The sequence below is a fragment of the Lissotriton helveticus genome, chromosome 5_1 (genome assembly GCF_964261635.1).
Source record: "Lissotriton helveticus chromosome 5_1, aLisHel1.1, whole genome shotgun sequence".
Lineage (NCBI taxonomy): Eukaryota > Metazoa > Chordata > Amphibia > Caudata > Salamandridae > Lissotriton > Lissotriton helveticus.
The window spans coordinates 1,919,696,433-1,919,720,431 of record NC_136065.1 but is presented as its reverse complement, the minus strand read 5'-3'; the positions used below and the strand labels follow the sequence as shown (position 1 = coordinate 1,919,720,431).

General features: G+C 47.7%; 1 protein-coding gene across 1 annotated transcript in view; it reads left to right on the top strand.

Moving 5' to 3' along the window:
- Nucleotides 1-12,827: 12,827 nt before the first annotated feature.
- The window catches only part of LOC144753882 (uncharacterized), a 41,373-nt gene continuing 30,201 nt past the window's right edge, over nt 12,828-23,999 (top strand). Inside the window, exons 1-4 of the mRNA XM_078641423.1 lie at nt 12,828-12,962; nt 14,015-14,152; nt 15,205-15,342; nt 16,395-16,532. Coding sequence (XP_078497549.1) covers nt 12,880-12,962; nt 14,015-14,152; nt 15,205-15,342; nt 16,395-16,532 — 497 coding nt within the window. The 5' untranslated portion in view covers nt 12,828-12,879. The remainder of the gene's footprint in view (nt 12,963-14,014; nt 14,153-15,204; nt 15,343-16,394; nt 16,533-23,999) is intronic.

Sequence of the window (23,999 nt, the reverse complement as noted above, 5' to 3'; positions counted from 1 at the left end):
GTTCAAGTCAGAGCCTAATTTGTCAAAAAAGTAGGTGCTAGGGCTCTTATCAGGAGGGCACTGCAGCTTGCACCACTAATTGTCCCCACCAGTGCCAGTAACAACACAACTAACCACCACCCTCTTGTAGGTGTGACAATGCAGACTATTCCAAGCCTCCAAAGCTATACGAACGACTTGGTTGTGTGTTAGTCATTTATTATGTATTTTGAACTAATAAACAACTGTTGTTGTTCTCATCCCCAAATTACACCAACAGCGCCACCATGTGGCAGGTTGTTATAAGTGCCGGGGTTGACAATTAAGTGCTGGTGCTGAGCACCGGAAACCACTGGCTCAAATTAAGCACTGGTTCAAGTAGACAGACTATTACTCAAGCAAGCCCGGTACCAAGTACTGATTTATAACAACAGTAGTATAAAGAATAAAAAATACATCTTGACTGAAAGAGGTTCACTTTGGTGTTAATACAGTTTGGGGATTAGGTATTGACAGAAAATGAAGCAATGGCAGTCCTGTAGCAGACAGACTTAAATACAAACGTTCATGTCCCTAATGATGTGTGGTGTACTGCTGAATCTGCCAGCTGCTGAGATCTGACGTCAAATAAAACACCTCTGCTTTGCAACTTCATGGAGCAAGTGCTTCCATATAAATGATGACCTGTAATCTATCGGGAGGTATTAAGCAGTAGTTACTTCTGTAAAACGTTCAGGAAGCCATTATTTGATGCATGGATTGAGGGTGACAAATATCCGGTCAACTTTGAAAGAGATCCTTTAGGTTTAAAGTATTTTATTGCATTATGGAAAACAATACAAACAAATGAATACAGTCGTCTCAAAAGAAGTAGTGCAAAGTGCCCGCCACAGGAGCGCCATCAGCGTGCAATAGGCTTCAGATATAACTTCCTTCCGGGCATAGTGCCAGTTGTGTGTGCGGTGACGACAATGTTAGGAACCAACAACCCCTTCCCCAACTCCCCCCCCTCCCGTCCCGCCCCCCATATCCCCGTCCCCCCCCCCGTGCTGTGCGAATGTCCCGCATCCCTAACACTTCCGCAATGTGTCCATCCCTCATGTCAGACTATCCCCCGGGCATTCTAAGTGGATGGGTTAGCCAGGGACGTTAGACGTAGTAACCGAAGATATCGGGGACAGGTAATTTCTCTAAATTCTGACTGTAGTAAGGTATGGAAAGGCAGCCACAGCTCCTCAAATTTATCTACCTCACCCGCCACCATGAGGGACAGCTTCTCCATTCCCAGAACGTGCCACAACCTATGTAACCAGCCAACAATGGTAGGGAGCGTGGTGGTGCGCCAGTAAGTGAGTATGTTCTGAATCGCTGAGCCCAAGGCGATCGCTATCTGCCTACCCTTCCTGGACCTCAGAGGATACATCAGGCCATTGGGCAATCCGAGCAGGACATAGGCTGGGAGGCGAGGTAGTTCAATGTCAAAGCACTGATCTATCTCATCTAGGACCTCCTTCCAGTAGGGACTCAATAAAGGGCAATCCCACAAGATGTGTGTAAGTGTGCCAACTTGTCCACATTCTCGCCAACAGGTGTTTACAATGTTTCGGTTCATGTCATGTAGCCTCTCAGGTGTATAGTACCAATAGGTGGATATCTTGGTGAATGTTTCGGTGAGTCCTGTGTGATACGCAGAATGGCGCGCCCGGTAGGAAATGTGGTCTTATTCCGTGTGGCTCAGTGCCCTTCCCAACTCCCGCTCCCAGCGTTCCCGCCCGTGGTTGTAAATGTGGAAAGGGGGGGTTGCAAGAGCTTGTATAGGTCTGAAATAAGTTTGGAGTCCGAGGAGCGTGTCGCCAGCCACGTCTCATATGGTGTGAGCTTTCGGTCAGCTAGATCACGCACCTGTGGCTGAAGCGCCCAGTGACGCAACTGCAGATATCGCATTCGTTCGGTCTCCGGCAGGTGGTATTCTCGTCTGAGATCCTGAAACGATATGGCACCATCCGGGCCATACATATGAAACAGCGCACTGCACCTAGCCGCCCTCCAGTGCGCAAAGGCTCCCGGTTCCATCCCAGGATGGAAGTCTGGGTTTCCAACCAGAGGCGTAAACGGTGACGGGAAGGTGGTGAGTTCATGCTTAGCATTCACGGCGTCCCAAACCCGTAGCGGGACTCGCATGATAAAGGACGCATAGAGGTTGGGAGGGCGGTGAGCTCTGCGTAAGAAAGGTACATCCTGCAGAGTCCTACCCGCCACCGCCTGGTCTTGGAACAGCCAGTGCTTATCAGATTCCCATTTGCTCCACTCCACTAAATACCGCAATTGCGCCGCTTGGAAGTACTTGTGCAGATCCGGTATGCCAAGTCCCCCGGACTCGTGTGCTAGCGTGGACAAGGCCCTCTTGAGTCTGGGCTTGCGGCCTTGCCAGACAAAGCGCGCGATGTCCGCCTGAGCCTGCCTGATCCATCCTTTCGGGGGCTGAAGCGGCAGGGCACTAAATAGATACAGTACCTGCGGTAAGAGAGTCATCTTCACCGCCGCTATTCTGCCCAGCAACGACAATGTACCTTTGTTCCAACGGGCCAATTCCTCCTTTATCTTGTTGCCTAAGGCTGTGTAGTTGGCTGTCACCATGGCAGGTAAAGAAGGCGCCAGTAGTAAGCCTAAATAGGGCACTAGGTCCTTGGACCAGCGCATGGGGAAGAGGCTCTGCAACTCAGTTCTCGTAGCAGCGGTCAGCGAGATGTCGAGGGCCGCCGATTTCCCCATATTCATTTTAAAACCCGCCACTGCGGCGAAGGCTTCCAACTCAGCGATGCAAGCAGGGAGCGCCTTTCGCGGGTCATCAAGTGTCAGGATCACGTCATCCGCGTATAAGCTAACGGTGTGAATATACCTCCCCATCCCAACGCCTGATGCGTCAGGATTCTGACGAATCCTCTGAGTAAATGGCTCCATATAAAGAGCGAAAAGTAGCGGCGACAAAGGGCACCCCTGCCTGGTGCCATGCTCTATCGCAAATCTTTGGGAGCTGCAACCATTCACCCGTATCACTGCGGATGGGAATCTATAACAATTGAATATCAAAGTGCGAAATTTCTCACCTATACCCAATTTACAGAGCACCTTCTCCAGGTATGGCCAATGCACTCGGTCGAACACCTTCTCCGCGTCAACCGAAAGAAGCATTCGTTCCCCAGGAATACGGGAGGCCTTTTCCAGGATATGGACCACTCTTTTGGTGTTGTCAACTGTTTGTCTACCGGGGACGAACCCCGCTTGGTCCGGATCTACCAGACCCGGCAGATGAGGTGCTAGACGCGCCGCTAGAATCCCCGTGTACAGCTTGAGGTCCACATTCAGAAGTGAGATCGGCCTGTAGGAGCCGCACTCAGTCCGGTCTTTCCCCGGTTTGTGGATAACCGACACCGTCGCCTGGAGCAGGTCCGGGGGGATAGCCCCCGGTTCAGAAAAGGAGTTGAAGAGTCGCGTCAGCAGTGGCGCCAGTTCTGGGCAGAACGTCTTATAGAAAAGTGGGGTGTAACCATCGGGTCCCGGGGCTTTCCCATGTTTGAGTCGGGAAATGGCCGCGAACACTTCCTCGATCCTAATGTCCCGCTCCAAGTGTTCTGCCTGTTCCGGGGCAAGGGCGGGAAGGTCGACTGAAGCCAAGTAGTCGGCCTCGGCTTGCGCCGAGGAAGGCTCGCCCGTGTATAAATCGGCATAGTAGCGACGGAAACCGTCCGCTATCTGGTCATCCTCCATGGCCGTCGCCCCATTTGCAACCAAGAGCTCCTTCACCCGATGGTTTTGGTGTTTCACACGGAATTTATTCGCCAGGAGCCGGCCGCACCTGTCACCGCCGGTGTAGTACGCGTGTTTCAGGCGCAACGCCGCGTATTCCGCTCTATGTCTAGTGCAGATAGGAGTTTACGTGCAGCTTTAAGTTGCCTCCAGACTCTAGGGGCTCCCGTTCTCTGATGCACCTGTTCCAACTCCCTCACCTTGCTCGTAAGTTCGTCTCTCTTTTGTTGTCGTTCCCTATTCTCCGCTGAGGAAACGGCGATAAACTCACCACGGAGTACCGCCTTCAAGGCGGCCCACTGGGTTGATCGGGTGGTATCATCATTATCATTGTGCCGCCGGTATTCGCCAATCGAGTTTCGGATATGTTGCACTACAGATTGCCTATGCAGTGGGGTGTCTCTGAGGCGCCAAACCCCTCGTGTGGGAGAAACCGTGGTAGCTGGAAAGTACCCGTTACCGGGGCATGATCCGACAGTGTAAGAACCCCCATTTCGGAGGTCGTCGCTAGGTCGCAAAGCGGCCCCGTCACAAGAAGATGATCTAATCTCTCGTAGGACCTGTGGGCATGTGAATAGTAGGAGTAGGCTCGGGCTGTAGGGTGGAGGCGTCGCCACAGGTCATGCAAATCGAGATCTCCCAAGCGTGATTTACTCAGTTGCGAGATCTCCCCTGTTTGTGGGCGACGCTGCGCCGATCTATCTAGGGATGAGTCAAAGACGATATTCAGGTCCCCTCCAATAATTATGTGCCTATCAGGGGTGGACGCTACGTCTTCTAGGGCCGCTTGTAGAAAGCGGTCCTGATGGTCGTTGGGACTGTATATCGAGCCAATAGTAAACACCAGACCTCCCATCCTGACCCTGTAAACCAGAAGTCTCCCTCTTTGCTCGGTCACTTTGTGCAAGACCTCCCCCTTAAACTTCCTAGACATTAAGATTGCAACCCCCGCTGTTTTGGTAGCCCCGGAGGAAAAGAACTGTACTGGGAATTTCGGTGATCGCAACCTGTGGTAGTCTTTGGCTAGGAGGTGGGTCTCTTGCAAGATACAAATGTCAGCCTGAGTGTGTTCAAGTAGGGATAGCACTGCCCTCCGCTTGACCGGGTTGTTCAGCCCTTTCACATTAAGAGTAACTATCTCAAGGGCCATCAATGACACTTGTAAGGGTAGTGCTTATGAGCCTATCGCGGTCCCGGGGGGCCGTCGCCAGTGTCAACAGTATGAAAGATAGTGTGAAGTGAAAGCAAGTGCTACAACAGTACAGCATGGGTCCCGGGTCCATGTAAAAGTGGCGTGAGATCAAAACAAATGCAACAACAGTACAGTACAGTCCCCGAACCCCCCCCTCCCCCTTCCTAGGAACTACCCTCCAACTTCCCAACTCCACTCCACCCCCCTCTCTTCCTTGCGCCCCCTCGAACCCAAAACCCCCCCCAATCCCCCCCTCTCCCTCCACCCTCACACCCAACCATTCAAAGAACACCATTGTCCCAGTCTGGTCCGCAATGGACAAGTCTGTGGAAAGTTAGTAAAGTGGACGTCCAGCCACAACCCATGCCCTCCCACCGCCCCTCAGCCCCGGAACCCCCGCACATGCTATGATGATGAGGCCAAAACGATCTCCCCCCGGAGTATGCTCAGGCCGTCAAGGCTATATCACCAGACGAAGTGTCCCTGATCACCTCCTGTATCGCACTGTCTCTTTCCGCACGGGCAGTAGGCAAATCTGGTCGCTGGGATGGAGGCGGGGATCGCCGCCTCCGAAGCGTCTGCCAGCCGTCCCTGGTGCTGCGGCGGCGGCGAGGCGTGGGAGCTTCATCATCTGTCGCGGTAATTCCCAGTACTCCGCAACCATCTTGGAGAGACCGAAGCTGGTGGAGAGTCCCGTTCCAACGCAAAATGAGCCGGAAAGGGTGGCCCCAGGAGTACTGGGTGTCATGTTCTCGCAGGAAATCCGTGGCTATTTTAAATGACTTGCGCTTCTGCAGTGTGATCGTCGATAAGTCCTGAAACAGGGCCACTGGGTGACCCTGGAACCGCAGGGGCTGCTGTTGCCGCGCTTCACGGACAATCCGCTCCTTCAAAGGGAAATCCGGTAGGAAGGCCAGGATATCTGGGGGTGGCGCCGAGGCCCTCCTTGGTAGGCCCACTCTGTGCGCTCTATCAATTCTCACAGGGAAGTCTCCGGGTTCGCCCAATATTTCGCTAAACAGGTCCCGCAGGTAGGCGGCCGTGTCTTCACCTTCTTCTTGAGACGGCACGCCCCGGACCCGAATGTTTTTGCGTCTGACCTGTTCTCTAGATCCTCTGCGTGGGCCTGGAGATCGATCTGTTGATCTCTGAGCCGCAGGACCTCCTGCTGCAGATGCGCGATCTCCTCATCTCGGGAGTGGCTGGCTTCCTCCACAGTGGACACTCTTTCTCCAAGGGAGTCGACCTCCCTCCGCACCTCGCGGACCTCTCCGGCCACCTCCTGCTTCAGCGTTTGAAAGTCCTCTCTGAGGGAGCTAAACAGTGACTCCAGGAAAGATCTGGTCACCGGAGGTTCCCCCCCTCCGCGCCTCGAGAGGTGTTCGAAGGGCTCGGGGCAGGCTGGCCCCTATCTTGTCTTGGGGCGCCCCTGCCTAGCATGCGGTCTCCTTTCTTACCCCCTCTGTTGCCTGACATCGTGGTGGTGGGGATGCGCGGCAGGCGAGATGACCCTCACCAAGATCTGCGTGGTGTGGCGGTGCCAGGAGTCGAGGTGCCTTGCACTGCGGCGCTCCCACGGGTGTTGCTTCTCCGTCTCACCCCACCCAGCGCGCCCACAGAGCAGCGACAGCGCCGACGCGGGGGGCAATAGTGGTCCGTTCTCCGCAGCAGGTCGCCTCAGCTGCGTCGTGGAGCAGGAGTAGAGGGCTCGTGTCGCTGGCGGCAGAGTGTTCAGGGCACTAACCTCTCCTCTAGTCCGACATACAGGCAGCGTCACCTCCCCTGGAGTCAGGGTCGCTCTCCACAGTGCAATAGCGAGAGGTATGTCGAGACAGTCCCCCTCTCGGCGTCCGTCTGCCACCTCGGGCACCGTGCCTGGCTGCGCGGAGTTCAGGGGGGCCTGGAGGGGTGCACCGGGGGAACCCCCGCTTCAACTGCCGGGCTTCGGCTCCGCAAAGGGAAGGCTAGCAAGCAGAGGCCTACTTCCGTTCGGGCCTGCGGGCCCGCGTGATGATACTGCGTCACAGGCCTGGCGGAGAAATCCCCTCGGGAACCAGGCCAAGGTGGGGTCGTTAGTCGCGCCCCCTGCAGTCAAGGTATCTACAGGCACTCCTCGGCACAAACTCGTCCTCACCCTCCTAGCGGGGCTGTTGACAGGGAGGCCGGGGGTCGGCACACAGACACCGGCCTGCAGGCCTGCCCGATCCCCGGACCGGCGTGGCGGCCTTCCGTCGGCTCCTAGCCCCCGGCTCACTCCGGCCGGAGCTCCGCTCGCTACGCTCGATGCCTCCGACTCCAGGCCTCGCAGGTCTCCGCTGCTTCGCCGGTGCCGGTCTCTGACGTCCCGGCGGGTGGCGGCCGCACGCCCTCCGGGTCTCCGACGGCGCCTCAATCGGCTCTCGCTCCGGGGCCTTACCGGTGCTGCGTCGCCGGAATTGCGGGGCTACAAGGGGCTTCAAGCAGTGCCACTGTGTGCCTGACCGCACCAGGCGCCGTTACCGCTGGATCCGGGGGAGATCAGCGCCACAGAGCGGTGCAAGGACTTCGGGACCACGGGAGCTCACAGAGAGAGCGTCCTCTCAGCCCGCCATCTTGGCCACGCCCCCGAAAGAGATCCTTTAAAATGGAAAACAATCTGTAAAAATGTAAACATCTTGGGCATCTATTTTGCGACACATGGCATATCATTACCCGCAGTTTGATGCTCTTAGGACGGCTGTTTCGATTAGGCAAAGTAAGGCAGCCTTGTGGCACACCCTCTCGGTGACACCAATTTGTAAGAAATCTCCAGAACGAAGGCTTTTTTTAAATGCATTGGGAATAGACCCACACAAAAATGTTTTTAGTTTGTCTTGGATGCGCTGTAAACAAACGAATGTTCTGTGGTCCTCTTTACTCTGTCTACTTTGGCTTACCTACTACCTACTCCTTTCTATTGTAGTCTATTCTCACACATAATATAAATAATCCTTGTTTATTAAAAACGATTACTATTAGCTAGATACATAAACCTTCTTTGTTAATTGACAGATTGCTCTCTGCTAGAAGATTGTTTACGTGATGAAAGTGTGAATTTGAGGGACTTCGTCTTATCTTGCCTTGTGAAATCCCCCTTAAAACTTTGTAAATCTCATTAGTTCTACAAAATTACAATTTTCGAAACACCATAGTTTGTTAATAACTTAGGGCCCGATGTAGGTGGCAAATACCGGTCGGAAACGGCCGAATTCGGCCGTTTCCGACTGGTATTTGGCATCTTGAGATGTAGGGGGCCAGATTTTACAGATTCTGTAAATTTACCGAATCGGTAAATTTACAGAATCTGTAAAATACCGAATCGTTATTTTTACCGATTCGGTACCTTCCAGATGTAGGTGGGACTCTTCTGAGTCTCAAAGGCCCTACAAATTCGGTATTTTACCACCCAATCCAATTGGGTGTTAAAATACCGAATTCAGGTGTGCATGCACATGTGTGCATGCACACCTAGCCATGTGACAGACAGACATGCCCTTAGGGCATGTCTGTGTGCCACATGGCACACATGCCTATTTTTGGGGTGCCAGAGGGTGTCAAAGTGACACCCCCTGCACCCTTGCCAAATTCGGTATTTACCGATTCTGTAATTACAGAATCGGTATTGCCCATTGATTCCTATGGGCTTCAAGGCCCATAGGAATCAATGGGCAATACCGATTTGGTATTTACAGATTCGGTAAATACCGAATCTTAACGATTCGGTATTTACAGAATCTGTAATACCTACATCTCCCCCCTTCATATTTACCGACTCTTAAATACCGAATCGGTAAAATTCGGTATTTAAGAGTCGGTAAATATGAATTACCTACATCTGGCCCCTAATCTTAAGAATGGTCAATGGTATTGACTGGAATAACTTTGGCTTGGATATTAACTTTAAACAGCAGGGCTAAAAATGAAGCACTGCTGGATGTGTAAAATTGAGGAACTTCACTTACTCATTTTGTGAAATCCAGTTAAACATTTGTAGATTGCATGAAATTTGCAAAATTACAGACTTCAAGTACGTGACTAAAAAATATCACAAACGTTACCGACTGCAATAAATTGTGCATGAATATTAATTCCACACGAACAGTCGAGTTAAAAATTAAGCACTACTAACTTTGTAATACTGAAGGTCACTTTAGGCGTAGTGGAAAAAAAAACTTACATTTAACGGAGAAATGCACTTGAGATAAATTAACATGCAGAACAAAATTAACAGTAGTAAACTGTCGTAAGACTGATTGCAAGCAAGTGTGAGAGAAAAGTCACAGGAGACACAAACGAGAGCAAAGGAATGTAAATGAATGAGACTGGGGGCTCTAGGGCGATGTGACCGCACCGGGTGCTGACTTAGGGGGTTACTATGAAGTATATTATGGTTTTAAAAGCACCTTCTGCCGCATTCCTGGCCTCCAGCAATTTTCCGGCAACAATAAAAATGTCAAGGTAACTCCAGTGATTACTGTTCTTCCTAGAGAGACATCGGAGGTTTGTCTAGTGCAAGTTTTGCCCCATGGTAAGATAGTGCAGAGGGTTGCTATGCCTGCTGCAAAGAACGTGTACCATTCAGATCACAAAGTGCATATAATGTAAATAGGTCAGTGCATTACAGCTTTTGTCTCAAGGAAACCTTTGTTACTAGCAGTTTATTGGTTGTACTCATAACATAGAACAGTGAGCTATTAACTGTCATCAAAGAGCTGCTTGCAAACTGCAAGGTATAGATTAGAGCGTTATGATTTTTTCCCCCAGTCTTTTGTTATCCTAATGTTGAAAAAAGGGTTCATTTGGATAGAAATCAAGTCTGAATATTAAAGAGAACCCAAAACCATGGTGTTACGTTTTAAATTCTTAGTTTGTGCTTCCCCAAGAACTCTTAAACTCTACTGCCTACCTGGATGTATGACATGTGACTCCATCACCTTGTAGTCCTCAGTCTTATGTAAAATTACTTAAACACTGATTTACTCAACTATGATTGATTGTCTCTGTTTAGTGCAGTGCTTAATTTTAGCAGGTGGTTTCCCTTGCTCAACACCAGCACTTCATTGGTTTCCAGTGCTCGGCACCGGCACTTAATTGTTAACACCGCACTTGGGACAAGCTGCTACATGGTGGCGCTGCTTATCTAATTTAGAGACGAGCAGAACAACGGTTGTTTATGAATACAATAGACATTTCAAATTGCTAATACCTTCCTCCCCAACCATTCCTTCAGTTTAGGGGACCTAGAATAATCCAACTGTTGCACTTGGAGGCGAGGGAGATGGATAGTAGTTTGGCAGCGCTGACAGGGGCGATGGGTGGTGCAAGCTGTAGTGGCCTCCTGGTCAGGGCCCAGGCACTTATTATTTTACAAATTAAGCACCCCTGGTGTAGTGTGTGATGTAAAGTGCTCTGACACCCTACACTGGTATGAGTAGCGGCAGCGCTATAAAACTAATAAAAAACATGTGAGAGAGAGCCGTTATGGCGAATTGACGGGCACTGTTAAAGGGTGGTAATGAGGTAATCCATGGTGGAGGTGGCCATTGGGGGTGCCAACAAACATTGTCGCACCGGGCACCACCAGCGCTAATGCCGGCTCTGAATGAGACTGAGAGGGAATGCGTGAGAGAGTAAACTTGTTTGCAAGCAAAATGTGAAAAAAGTCCTTGAACCCTCAGAGCAGAAGTCGGGGAAGCTCTCTGAAATTTGAGCCAAGGTTTACACCCTTCCACTTTTAAAGGTCACCAGCCGCCACTGGTAAAATTACTAAATTAAAGTTTGAGAAGGGCACTCCAGTATGTAGGTGATGATAGGCCAGATTATGGAAATTGTTGCAGTCATGGGGTGTGCTCTGTGCTAATTTAGACAGTGCAATTGGTGCAAAGTACTCAATCACTTGTGTGATGACATTTTTGGCCTCCAATGAGGTTGGACTAGGGCACTGCTATGCAAATTCAATCCATTCATATTGCAGATCATTATTCTAATTTGAAAGACACACACTACAACTTCAGTGGGAGGACGATAACACGTCATACAGACAACCCACCATGAAAATAAAAGGATATAAAACGCAATATATAATTGAGGGCAATACAATACACAAGGTGAAATTTGGTGCATGCCATGCACAGTGTATGTAATCCAGACGTAGGGCTGTGTTGCGGATAGTTTGAGCCAGTCCAGAAATAGAGACTTTTTAATATTTTGCTGCCTTTGTAATATGGAATGGACCTATCAAATTCTGTTCACAACCTTTCTGGTTCTAAATCATTTTACACATGTAGTATAGAACCCAGTAACAAAACTGTAATCCTTAAAAAATCAAAGCATACTGATTTGCACGTTGTGCTTCCTATGGTACAAAAAATGAACAAAGTGATTTTACCACAAGCATAGTCCCCGCCATCTTTCAAGATTTAGAAGTGTAGAAAATGTACTTTCTAGACTTCTGGTTATGTAAACAGGCAGGAAAGGCGAAATGAGTTTATGTAATTATTGTATTGGTTCAACCACCGTTTGTTCCACTCCCTATTAAATAAGCTGCAGAAACTTTGCAATTTGAGTTTTCTTGTAGGTTTCTAAAATATGGTCCCAGGTGCATCCTTTCTGCTGCAGGCTGGAAGGAGTGAGGCTCGGAAGTTTCATCTCATGGGGTGGGACCGCTGCGAGGTGTTGGGCTGCCCTCCTGTGGTTACTTTATGAACTGCAGCCAAAATGCTTTCGAATCGATCCACCTGGCCTGGGACAGGGTAGTGCTCCTAGTTAGTGCCCTGGAGACCAGAGCAAACCGACTGCTGCATCTGATGTGCCATGTACGTATACCGACTGTCTTCTGGTTTCGCGAAGCACTGGGGTTCTCTAGTTACTGTTGTGGTTCCTGGGTACCTCATGGACTGTGCGTGGTTTAGGAAAAAACACACTTTTGTCAGGAGAATCTTCCAACGTGAATCTATTTCCACGAATTTTTACAAATGGATGGAATCCACTCTGGAGGTTGACCTTCACGTGGAAGAAACATCCTAAAGTCCTTTTTTCCAATAATCACAAAGTTCAGTTGGTGAGCGAAGGTCCCACACTGTATGTGTTTTGGAACAGAGACATAACACTGTTCTCTCTTTTTTCTCCATCTCTCTTAATATAGCCAAGTGGGTACCTTCCCCCTTCTCCCAAAAACACACCACTCCGTACTCCATGATACGTTTCCCATGCATCTACCACTGCTTATACACTAGAGTTTTTCCCTTTACCTATGGAATTGTGTCTACCCCTGCTTCTACAAGGGTATCTATAGCACTACCTACGCTTTAGAATCTCTACCCCTAGATATACATAAGTACACCTACAATGGTAGCTAGCCCGAGATATTCACAAGGATTTCTACAATGGTATCTATAGCACTACCTACACTTTAGAATCTCTACCACTAGACATACACAAGTACACCTTCAATGGTGTCTATCCCAAGATACACACAAGTACTTCTACAATTGTATCTATAGGGCTACCTATGCTTTAGAATATCTTCCCCTAGATATACACAAGGACCACATACAATGGTGTATATCCCAAGATACACACAAGTACTTCTACAATAGTATCTATAGGGCTACCTAAGCATTAGAATCTCTACCACTATATTCACACAAGCACGCCTACAATAGTATCTAGCCCTAGATACACACAAGTGCTTCTAGAATAGAATCTAAAGGACTACCTACGCTTTAGAGTCCTACCCCTAGATATACACAAGTACGTCTACAATGTTATCGCAATGGTAATGCACGCGATAACCTTACATGAACTTCTCTTTTGTTTTGTGTTTCAGGTCGGAGCAGAAAGGAATCGGGACCGGAAAGAGGAATCACCGCCTTGGCGTAGCCATGGAGACCCAAACAGGAATGGAAGCACCGAAGAAGAGATCCTCTCGCTGCAGGAAGGACGCTGAGACGAGACTGGAACCCAGGTGAGGAAGAGGGCTAACGAGCGCAAGCACAAGTGATTGGGTTTCAAGGGCTTTTATAGAGTTCTTGAAGGGTAAGGGTTCTTCAGTTGGAGTGAAGAGAAACGTGGCTCACATGTTTTAACTGCTTAACCAGACAGGTGCAGTTTATGAAAATTAGTTCTTGGCTTGACAGCGTGACCTTTAAACAAATGCATCCTGAATTCCCATATTAGAAACAAGCACAGGCAAGTGCAATGTTTGTAACCAGACTTTAGTGCAGATGACTGGGGCAACATAAAACAAGCATAAGTAAATACATTGATCCGCAAAGCTTTTAGTACAGCCAATGGAGCCTTACTGATATTCTGCATATTAATAATTAAACAAAGGCAATTGTAACAACTATTCCACAAAGCACACAACCATAGCATGACTATAAGATGTTCTTATGACACAGTGTGAGGCTGAGCTATGTTCCTCGTACAAACCCTAACACTAGCCCTAGATATACACAAGTACTTCTACAATGGTATTTATAGGACTACCTATGCTTTAGAATCTCTACCCCTAGATATACATAAGTACACCTACAATGGTAGCTGACCAAAGATATTCACAACGATTTCTACAATGGTATCTATAGCACTACCTACACTTTAGAATCTCTACCACTAGACATACACAAGTACACCTTCAATGGTGTCTATCCCAAGATACACACAAGTACATCTACAATAGTATCTATAGCTCTACCTACGCTTTAGAATATCTGCCCCTAGATATACACAAGGACCACATACAATGGTGTTTATCCCAAGATACACACAAGTACTTCTACAATAGTATCTATAGGGCTACCTAAGCATTAGAATCTCTACCACTATATTCACACAAGTACGCCTACAATAGTATCTAGCCCTAGATACACACAAGTGCTTCTAGAATAGAATCTAAAGGACTACCTACGCTTTAGAGTCCTACCCCTAGATATACACAAGTACGTCTACAATGGTATCGCAATTGTAATGCACGCGATAACCTTACATGAACTTCTCTTTTGTTTTGTGTTTCAGGTCGGAGCAGAAAGGAATTGGGAGCGGAAAGAGGAATCACCGCATTGGCGTAGCCATGGAGACCCAAACAGGAATGGAAGCACCAAAGAAGAGATCCTCTCGCTGCAGGAAGGACGCTGAGACGAGACTGGAACCCAGGTGAGGAAGAGGGCTAACGAGCGCAAGCACAAGTGATTGGGTTTCAAGGGCTTTTATAGAGTTCTTGAAGGGTAAGGGTTCTTCAGTTGGAGTGAAGAGAAACGTGGCTCACATGTTTTAACTGCTTAACCAGACCGGTGCAGTTTATGAAAATTAGTTCTTGGCTTGACAGCGTGACCTTTAAACAAATGCATCCTGAATTCCCATATTAGAAACAAGCACAGGCAAGTGCAATGTTTGTAACCAGACTTTAGTGCAGAAGACTGGGGCAACATAAAACAAGTATAAGTAAATACATTGATCCGCAAAGCTTTTAGTACAAACAATGGAGCCTTACTGATATTATGCATATTAATAATTAAATAAAGGCAATTGTAACAACTATTCCACAAAGCACACAACCATAGCATGACTATAAGATGTTCTTATGACACAGTGTGAGGCTGAGCTATGTTCCTCGTACAAACCCTAACACTAGCACTAGATATACACAAGTACTTCTACAATGGTATTTATAGGACTACCTATGCTTTAGAATCTCTACCCCTAGATATACATAAGTACACCTACAATGGTAGCTAACCCAAGATATTCACAAGGATTTCTACAATGGTATCTATAGCACTACCTACACTTTAGAATCTCTACCACTAGACATACACAAGTACACCTTCAATGGTGTCTATCCCAAGATACACACAAGTACATCTACAATAGTATCTATAGGGCTACCTACGCTTTAGAATATCTGCCCCTAGATATACACAAGGACCACATACAATGGTGTCTATCCCAAGATACACACAAGTACTTCTACAATGGTATCTATAGGGCTACCTAAGCATTAGAATCTCTACCACTAGATATACATAAGTACGCCTACAATAGTATCTAGCCCTAGATACACACAAGTGCTTCTAGAATAGAATCTAAAGGACTACCTACGCTTTAGAGTCCTACCCCTAGATATACACAAGTACGTCTACAATGGTATCGCAATGGTAATGCACGCGATAACCTTACATGAACTTCTCTTTTGTTTTGTGTTTCAGGTCGGAGCAGAAAGGAATCGGGACCGGAAAGAGGAATCACTGCCTTGGCGTAGCCATGGAGACCCAAACAGGAATGGAAGCACCGAAGAAGAGATCATCTCGCTGCAGGAAGGACGCTGAGACGAGACTGGAACCCAGGTGAGGAAGAGGGCTAACGAGCGCAAGCACAAGTGATTGGGTTTCAAGGGCTTTTATAGAGTTCTTGAAGGGTAAGGGTTCTTCAGTTGGAGTGAAGAGAAACATGGCTCACATGTTTTAACTGCTTAACCAGACCGGTGCAGTTTATGAAAATTAGTTCTTGGCTTGACAGCGTGACCTTTAAACAAATGCATCCTGAATTCCCATATTAGAAACAAGCACAGGCAAGTGCAATGTTTGTAACCAGACTTTAGTGCAGATGACTGGGGCAACATAAAACAAGCATAAGTAAATACATTGATCCGCAAAGCTTTTAGTACAAACAATGGAGCCTTACTGATATTATGCATATTAATAATTAAATAAAGGCAATTGTACCAACTATTCCACTAAGCACACAACCATAGCATGACTATAAGATGTTCTTATGACACAGTGTGAGGCTGAGCTATGTTCCTCGTACAAACCCTAACACTAGCACTAGATATACACAAGTACTTCTACAGTGGTATTTATAGGACTACCTATGCTTTAGAATCTCTACCCCTAGATATACATAAGTACACCTACAATGGTAGCTAACACAAGATATTCACAAGGATTTCTACAATGGTATCTATAGCACTACCTACACTTTAGAATCTCTACCACTAGACATACACAAGTACACCTTCAATGGTGTCTATCCCAAGATACACACAAGTACATCTACAATAGTATCTATAGGGCTACCTACGCTTTAGAATATCTGCCCCTAGATATACACAAGGACCACATACAATGGTGTCTATCCCAAGATACACACAAGTACTTCTACAATGGTATCTATAGGGCTACCTAAGCATTAGAATCTCTACCACTAGATATACATAAGTACGCCTACAATAGTATATAGCCCTAGATACACACAAGTGCTTCTAGAATAGAATCTAAAGGACTACCTACGCTTTAGAGTCCTACCCCTAGATGTACACAATTACGTCTACAATGGTATCGCAATGGTAATGCACGTGATAACCTTACATGATCTTCTCTTTTGTTTTGTGTTTCAGGTCGGAGCAGAAAGGAATTGGGAGCGGAAAGAGGAATCACCGCATTGGCGTAGCCATGGAGACCCAAACAGGAATGGAAGCACCGAAGAAGAGATCCTCTCGCTGCAGGAAGGACGCTGAGACGAGACTGGAATCCAGGTGAGGAAGAGGGCTAACGAGCGCAAGCACAAGTGATTGGGTTTCAAGGCCTTTTATAGAGTTCTTGAAGGGTGAGGGTTCTTCAGTTGGAGAGGGAAGAGAAACGTGGCTCACATGTTTTAACTGCTTAACCAGACAAGTGCAGTTTATGAAAATTAGTTCTTGGCTTGACAGCGTGACCTTTAAACAAATGCATCCTGAATTCTCATATTAGAAACAAGCACAGGCAAGTGCAATGTTTGTAACCAGACTTTAGTGCAGATGACTGGGGCAACATAAAACAAGCATAAGTAAATACATTGATCCGCAAAGCTTTTAGTACAAACAATGGAGCCTTACTGATATTCTGCATATTAATAATTTAACAAAGGCAACTGTAACAACTATTCCACAAAGTACACAACCATAGCATGACTATAAGATGTTCTTATGACACAGTGTGAGGCTAAGCTATGTTCCTCGTACAAACCCTAACACTAGCCCTAGATATACACAAGTACTTCTACAATGGTATTTATAGGACTACCTATGCTTTAGAATCTCTACCCCTAGATATACACTGGTACTTCTACAATGGTATCCAGCCCTAGATATACACAAGTATTTCAACAATGGTATCCAGCCCTATATATACACAAGTACTTCTACAATGGTATCTATAGAAGTACTTACACTTTAGAATCTCTACCCCTGCACAAGAAGGGTTGCAGTGCAGATCGTCTTTGTGCAAGGTGATGGGTCGCAAACCAGGTGGCAATGATGGTGGCTGCAAGTAGGAGTATCCAAAACATGAGTGTCTTCCTGAAGTATTCCTCAGGCAAAGACGAAAGGGCTTGCCTTGCCTGGAAACCTCACTACCCATAACAACAGAATCTGTTAATTCATTTCAATTCTCCTACCATCAACAAAATGGCGGTGTAAAAAAGAACTTATTAGCAATTCTCTCGTAAAAGGTTCTTATTTATATTTAATATTTAGCCCTGTCTTCATCCTTCCCCACTTTGGTGTCTGGGACTCCTCCCTTTGGCTGCAGTAATGCAGACAATACACTTCCACTGCTGGGCAAAGCTGTACTTCACCCTGCATATTATGCCTCGTCAAGACTAGAGCAATCCAAAATGGATCCCGCCAGTCTGAGCAAGCATGCCTTCACCACAACACTGAGCCTTACTTACATCCAAATCTTCCCCACATGCATTCAACACAGATGAGTTGTCAGCATAGCAGTCTAGAGGGCTCATTTACAAGCCCTTATGCGACAGGTATGTCACTTTTACCATATTAAAAGCGTTGGGGGCATGGCCGCGCTGCCAATGGAGTAATACGTACCTTGCGGTGTCTCCGCTCCCCCGAAGCCGGCTAATACTATGGCATCGGGACCCGGGAAATACCCATTGAGACTGCCCTAACCTTCCTGTTGCTGCCTGCCACATTATGATGGTGCCAGGGGGGTCACTGAGACAGAGCAACAGACTGGCTGGCCACTATCTGAAGAACGGTTGCGGCTGGGGCCGCTATCTTGAGGGCCGAGGAGTGATGGCCTGCCGCTCCCCAGAAGTTTACTCTCCGCTCCATAGACCCTGTGGAGTGCCTGGAATCTGGTTGTGGTTGAGGGTATGTGAACTGTTCTCGCCTCCACCACCTCCTTTGTGCTCCCCGGGACGGCCTATCTGCGGAGCTTCATGCCGCCATCTTGCTGTGACCGGGCCAGGTGGCGCGGCTGGGAACCTGAACCTGCACTCTTCCCGTGGGCCGCATGCGGGATTACGCCGGGGCACTGCTAAGCATAATGTGACCCCCCCTGTATCCAGAGGAGCGAAGAGGGACCAGCCGCATCACAGTACTGCGTGGCCCGTGGAGGGATAAGACGAGGGGCTGGCACTAGCTGCCTTCCGACCATGGGACTACTGAGACGGCACATCCGCACTGCTCTTGCAACATGCCGAGTTGGATGTGAGAGGCCTGATCTGCCTGTCTCTTGACCCTGGACCTTCTGTGTGGCACTTGGTGCACTTGGATGCCTGCCTCCTGCTGCAGCCGTGGTGTGCATGGGGACCTCCTCATTGAGCCCAGTCTTGGGTGGCCCCCGGCCTCTTTGTGGGGTGCCTAGATGTGCTGCGCCCGAGGTCTTCTGCCCCACACCTGGGGAGCAAGTTGCCCGACTCGGAGCGCTGGTCTATGCTGGTGGACGTCAACTGGAGTGGGAGCCTTGCCGCTAAGGTAGAGGGTGACCAGCTACGCCATCGAGCAGTGGGCATCCTACCCCAGCCCCTGCACCTGGAATAGGGCCTACCCTTGTTCTTGCACCCTCACTGCAGCCTCTGTCTTCTTTGGCCTGGCTCCTGACCACCTGGTGGCCCCCCTGGGATCTCCCTTTTCCTGTGTGCTACTGGGTCCACTGCCCAGCTGCTCCCTTGGGACACCCTGACACATACCGACCCAGCGGGCCTTCCTGGCCTGGATCTTTCTCTGAGGCCTCTTACCTGCCCTATCTGTGCCTCAGCTCACCGGTCAGCGCTGAGGGCCTCTTTGTGTGCCTTGACTCTGTGATCTCGTTGGGGAGGAGGGTGCCCCTTGGCCTTCCTGGGTGGCTGGTGACCCCTGGCTCCTCAGCGCAACTTGACCCTCTGCGGGTGCTGTGGGGGCACCTCTACTCATTCCAGGGGCCTTCCAAACCTACGTCCAACTGGGGAGAGACTACTTTAGATTAACTCTGGGCGTAGTTTGCTTAGCAGCACTACACATAGCTGCACATAGTATACTTTGAACTTCACGTAGCAGTACTGCGTAGCGTAACTGATGGCACTGTGTACTTCTCTGCACTGTGAAATAATTGCAAATGGCATCTTGCACAGTGGGTGCAAGTTATGATAAAATAAGTATCTCTATCTTTATATGTTTTGAAAACCTTTATTGTGTTTTATAAAGGCACATATACAGGAAAAAGACATTTTTTTACAATATGATCATGAGTTACAGATCAAAGTTCAGAAGTACATTGCTCCTAGATTATGTTGTACTAAAAATACTATATAAGTGCCAATCCTTATTCCCCGGTGGCAGGGGTCATGTACAACAGAGAAACCATCAAGAATTTCAAGTAACCCAATCTTTCCATTTAGGCACGTGCCATGGGGCCACAGCCTGTTCATCCCCCAAAAGTTCACAATCTGCAGTCACATAAGTGTTTAATTTTGCGAGGCAAAGAGTTCTGCACGTTTTCAGATCAAAAGGCTTATGCAAATAGAACAGAAGGTTCCTTGCTTCCCAAAGGGATTCTTTCCCACAGTTAATGAGTCTCCAGGCTGTCGGATAGCGGGAAGTAGGCAATGTCCAGCCATAAAAGATAGTCTCAAAAGTCAGAGTGGAAATGTTCGCAATGTGAAGCAAGAAAGGCTGAAGCAATGCCCAGAAGTCTTGTGCATACTGGCAACCCCAAAGCAAATGATACACCATCTCTTCATTGGCACAAGTTGGTCTTGGGCACTTTGCGAAGGGAGCGAGGCCTCTACGATGCTGAAATGTCTTCACCCGGGAGGCATCCATGGGCACTCATCCAGGCGATGTCCTTGTGGCTGTGGCCAAGATCTCTGTGTCCCACTATACGCCAAACCGCACATTATTTCTTTTCCGAAAGGAACCCTATAATGACTGTTTTTCTCTACAAAATAAAGCATTTTTCAAGCGTTTAGAGTCTTTACTCATGTCTCTTGTAAGATCAGTTAAGTCTATTGTGCGCAGAAATGTCTGTAAGGCCACATAGAAAGGAGGAACTGTTTGAGCCAGTGGTCACAAATTGGAAGGGGTAAAAAGTCCAATTTACCATAACATTTGGCGTATTTATCACAAATCTCTTTTTGTTCCAATAATGCACAATTAAGTTTCCATTTGCCTGGACTCCTTTAAGGCCTGGCAGGAACAGAGAGCGACGTGGACACCAAGTGATGATCTGAAAAGGAAACAGGAGTGACGGTGCCATGTTGTGCACACAGTACCTTAGATTCAAATATACAATCAATGCGCGATTTGACTCCTCCATGGTCTGCTACCCATGTAAAACCTGTCCCTGGTGGGGAAAATTTCCTGTGGGTATCATATAGGCCTAGGTCATAAATGAGTGCTTTTAAAAGTTTTGAGGTTACATCCATAGTGTACTCAGTGTGTACCCCTTGCCTGTCTTTACCATGGGTGATACAATTAAAGTCTCCAACCAACAGTAATGGTTTTGAACCTGTTAAAAAAGGCTTGATTAGTGAAAACAAATTCTCACGTTCTGTTTTTTTAGGCTGGAGCATAAACTACACATATCTTTAAAGGGATTCCATCCATATGTACAGACAGCAGAACTGCTCTCCCTGGAGATAGAATTTTCTCTTCCATTATCTGCCAATGCTTATTTTGAAAAACACTAACAACCCCGTCATTCTTATTGCCCCCGCCTGACCATGCAGAGGGTCCTTTTTGCCACAATGATTGGTAAGAAAAATAGTTGGGTTTAAAACCAAGGTGACATTCTTGTAAGCAAATTACATCAGCTTGGACATTTTTACAATAATGAAGGATCATATGTTGCCGTAAATTCCCACTCATACCTCTAACGTTGCAAGTGGCAATTGTTACTGCCATGAGTATAGTAAGTAAAACAACAGCCATGTTACAAGTCTTGTGATTCAGGCACTACAACAGGAGGAGCACATGCAAACTGTGAAGCTGTGTCTTGGTCGATACCTTCAAATGAAGCCTGTGAGAGCAAAGCCTCTAAGTTAGGTGAAGCCTCCAAATCGGGGAACATCACTTACAACGCAACTTTTACCACGCAGTGCTTTTACATCGTAGCTTTTACAACGCAAACCATTACAACGCATTGCGCTGGGGGGCGCTCTAGGATAGGGAATATATTTAATTTACTATCCAACACCTTCCCTACTATCCACGGGGACTGGAGTTGGAATAGTAAATTAAATAAATCACTATCCAGCACCCCAAAGCACTATGCGTTGTAATGGTATGCGTTGTAAAACTCACGTTGTAAAAGCATGCGATGTAAAAGCATGCGTTGTAATGTCGTACATCCCTCCAAATCAATAACCAGACTATCTTGCACTTCTATAACCTGAGCAACATTGTCGATACCCTCCTCGGCGTCCGAGAGGTTAAGTAGGGGGTCAAACCCTCCCCCTTCTTGTTTGGTGGTCCAAAGAGGATGTGCGCCGCCTTGTATTTACTTTGTGAATCGGGCCCACTGCTTGTTTTAAACCTTTACGCTTTTTTGAGTTATAAGTGGCCCACCCACTATGTTCCATGTCAGCCTCTGCACTAGAGACCACCACAGCTTAGGCTAAAGAGGCTGCTGTGTCTTCTGCTACTTTGCGCAAATCCCTGACTTCGCCAGCCACACTGGATTCATGACCTGTAGGAGGAATAATGGAGTTAGATAGATTCGTAGAATCACTGGAGGAAGGCTCAACAGGTAGGCTCAGATTTGGAACATTAGCACAAGGAGTAGATGAGTCACGTAACTGCCTCCTCACGGCGCGCACGTTTTTCCAGGATAATCTGTTTCATTTGCTCTGCCTCAAGTCTATCTTTTTCTGTTTGTTCTAATTCTTTCTGGATTTGCTCAGGGTTAGGCTCTTCAGGTTGGGAAGAAGGAACAGCCGCAATCTCACAGTCCTCCTCCTCCTCCCCCTCAGGCACACTACACTTGCAGTTCTCAATACCTTCAAATATACCCAAAATGTCTGAATCAGTGACTTCAGCCTGTGCCGATTTTGATGGCTCAGTGGAGGATGGAGCAGGGGCAAAGGGACCGGGAGGTGCGGTATGGGACGATTGTCCATGAGAACCAGCAGCTGACGCATATGAAAACTTACTTTTGGGACATGCTTTAAAGAGATGATCAATGCTACCACACAGATTGCATTTTTTGGGCACACGACACTCCTGCGCCTTGTGATCCATACCCCCACAGTTTCTACAAACCAAGCCTGAGCACTGTTCTTTTGCGTGCCCAAATTGCTGACACAATCTGCAAAATAAGGGTTGACCAGAATAAACCAGGAAGCCCTTGTTAGCACCTAGTGCAAAAGTCTGTGGAGGGTGAGCCAAGCCTCGCACTCTAGTAACATCTTCTTTAAAAGTCACTACATATTTTCTTTTGCCATTCCAAATGCCGTAGATAATTTTAATTTTCTGACCCCCTTTGATAGTTGTACAATATCTCTGCAAAAACACTTAAATGAGGCGAGGGTAAGTGTAGGGATTATACATGTGCACTACTAGCGTAACTTCCTTGGGCGCAAACATAGGCGTAAACATGAGTCCCTGCAAAGTCCCACTATCACGGCGTGCCTGTGCATTATGCAAAAAACTTTTGCAAATGGAATCACTAGCAAATGTAATGTCAAAAATTCCTCTATTTTAAAAGTCTTGCACACATTCTATGGCACGTTCTGCAATATCACATTTCTTCTTAATGACATCCTCAATAATAAACAACACATTTTTTACCTTTCTATGCACTTCTGCAACCCCAATTCGAACTGAGTTAGGGATAACATCAAATGCCATAGAGGCCTCCGACATCCAGGAAAAGGTTGTCATAGCCCCTAGTTAAAGGTACATCTGTGTTAGTCAAAAAGAAAATAGAGGCAAGTCGCTGCGTTATGTCTTAAGGACGAGGCAGCTGCCACTTCAATTCTATAATGTAAGCAGCAGTCACAAGCAAAACGAAACAAAAAAGGTCTCTGCCTTACCTCCATGGGTAGGGAAAAATGTTCACACACTAAGGCAGCTGTCAGGTGTCACAATGCAAGTCAGACACACTCGCAAAGGCAGCCGCCTGTGTGCACCTCGTTCCATAGCCCCCAGCTGCTCTGGAGCAGGCACTGACAGGAGGGCTGCCCCCCCTGCCTCTTATGCAATGTATTCACTGCCAGCAGCACAGAAAGCAGCCTCACACGAGCAAGAATGAAAAGAAAGCCTGGCCACTATGCTCTCCAGCAAGAATGATTCTCCAAAGGCAACAAAGTATCCTCAAAGTCTGCTCTCCAGGCAGAACACTCCTCAGCTGCAGTTCTCCAGGCAGAAGACTTCTCAGCTGCAATGATGTATCCACAGCTCAGCTCTCCAGCAGGATGGACAGCCAGCTCCCAGACAAAAAGGAAAGCCAGGCAGGCTCCACGCAGCTCAAACAGCAGGGAAAGCCTTGCTGAGACCCCACCAGCTTCAGAGCATCAGTCAGGTCCCAGGCAAGCCAGGAGTCGCAGGCCCAGCCCTACCGCTTTTAAGAAAACCCAGTGGCCCCCAGGTAGAACGCTCTGACCTGTCTACCACACTCAGAGATATCAGCCTTGCCCTGGGCAAGCCAGGGAATGCAGGCCCAACCCCTTAGGATAGGCAAAACAAGGAGAGGCTCTGTCTCCAATCAACCTTCACCCTTATTGATGCAGCCTGGCTCTGGTCAAG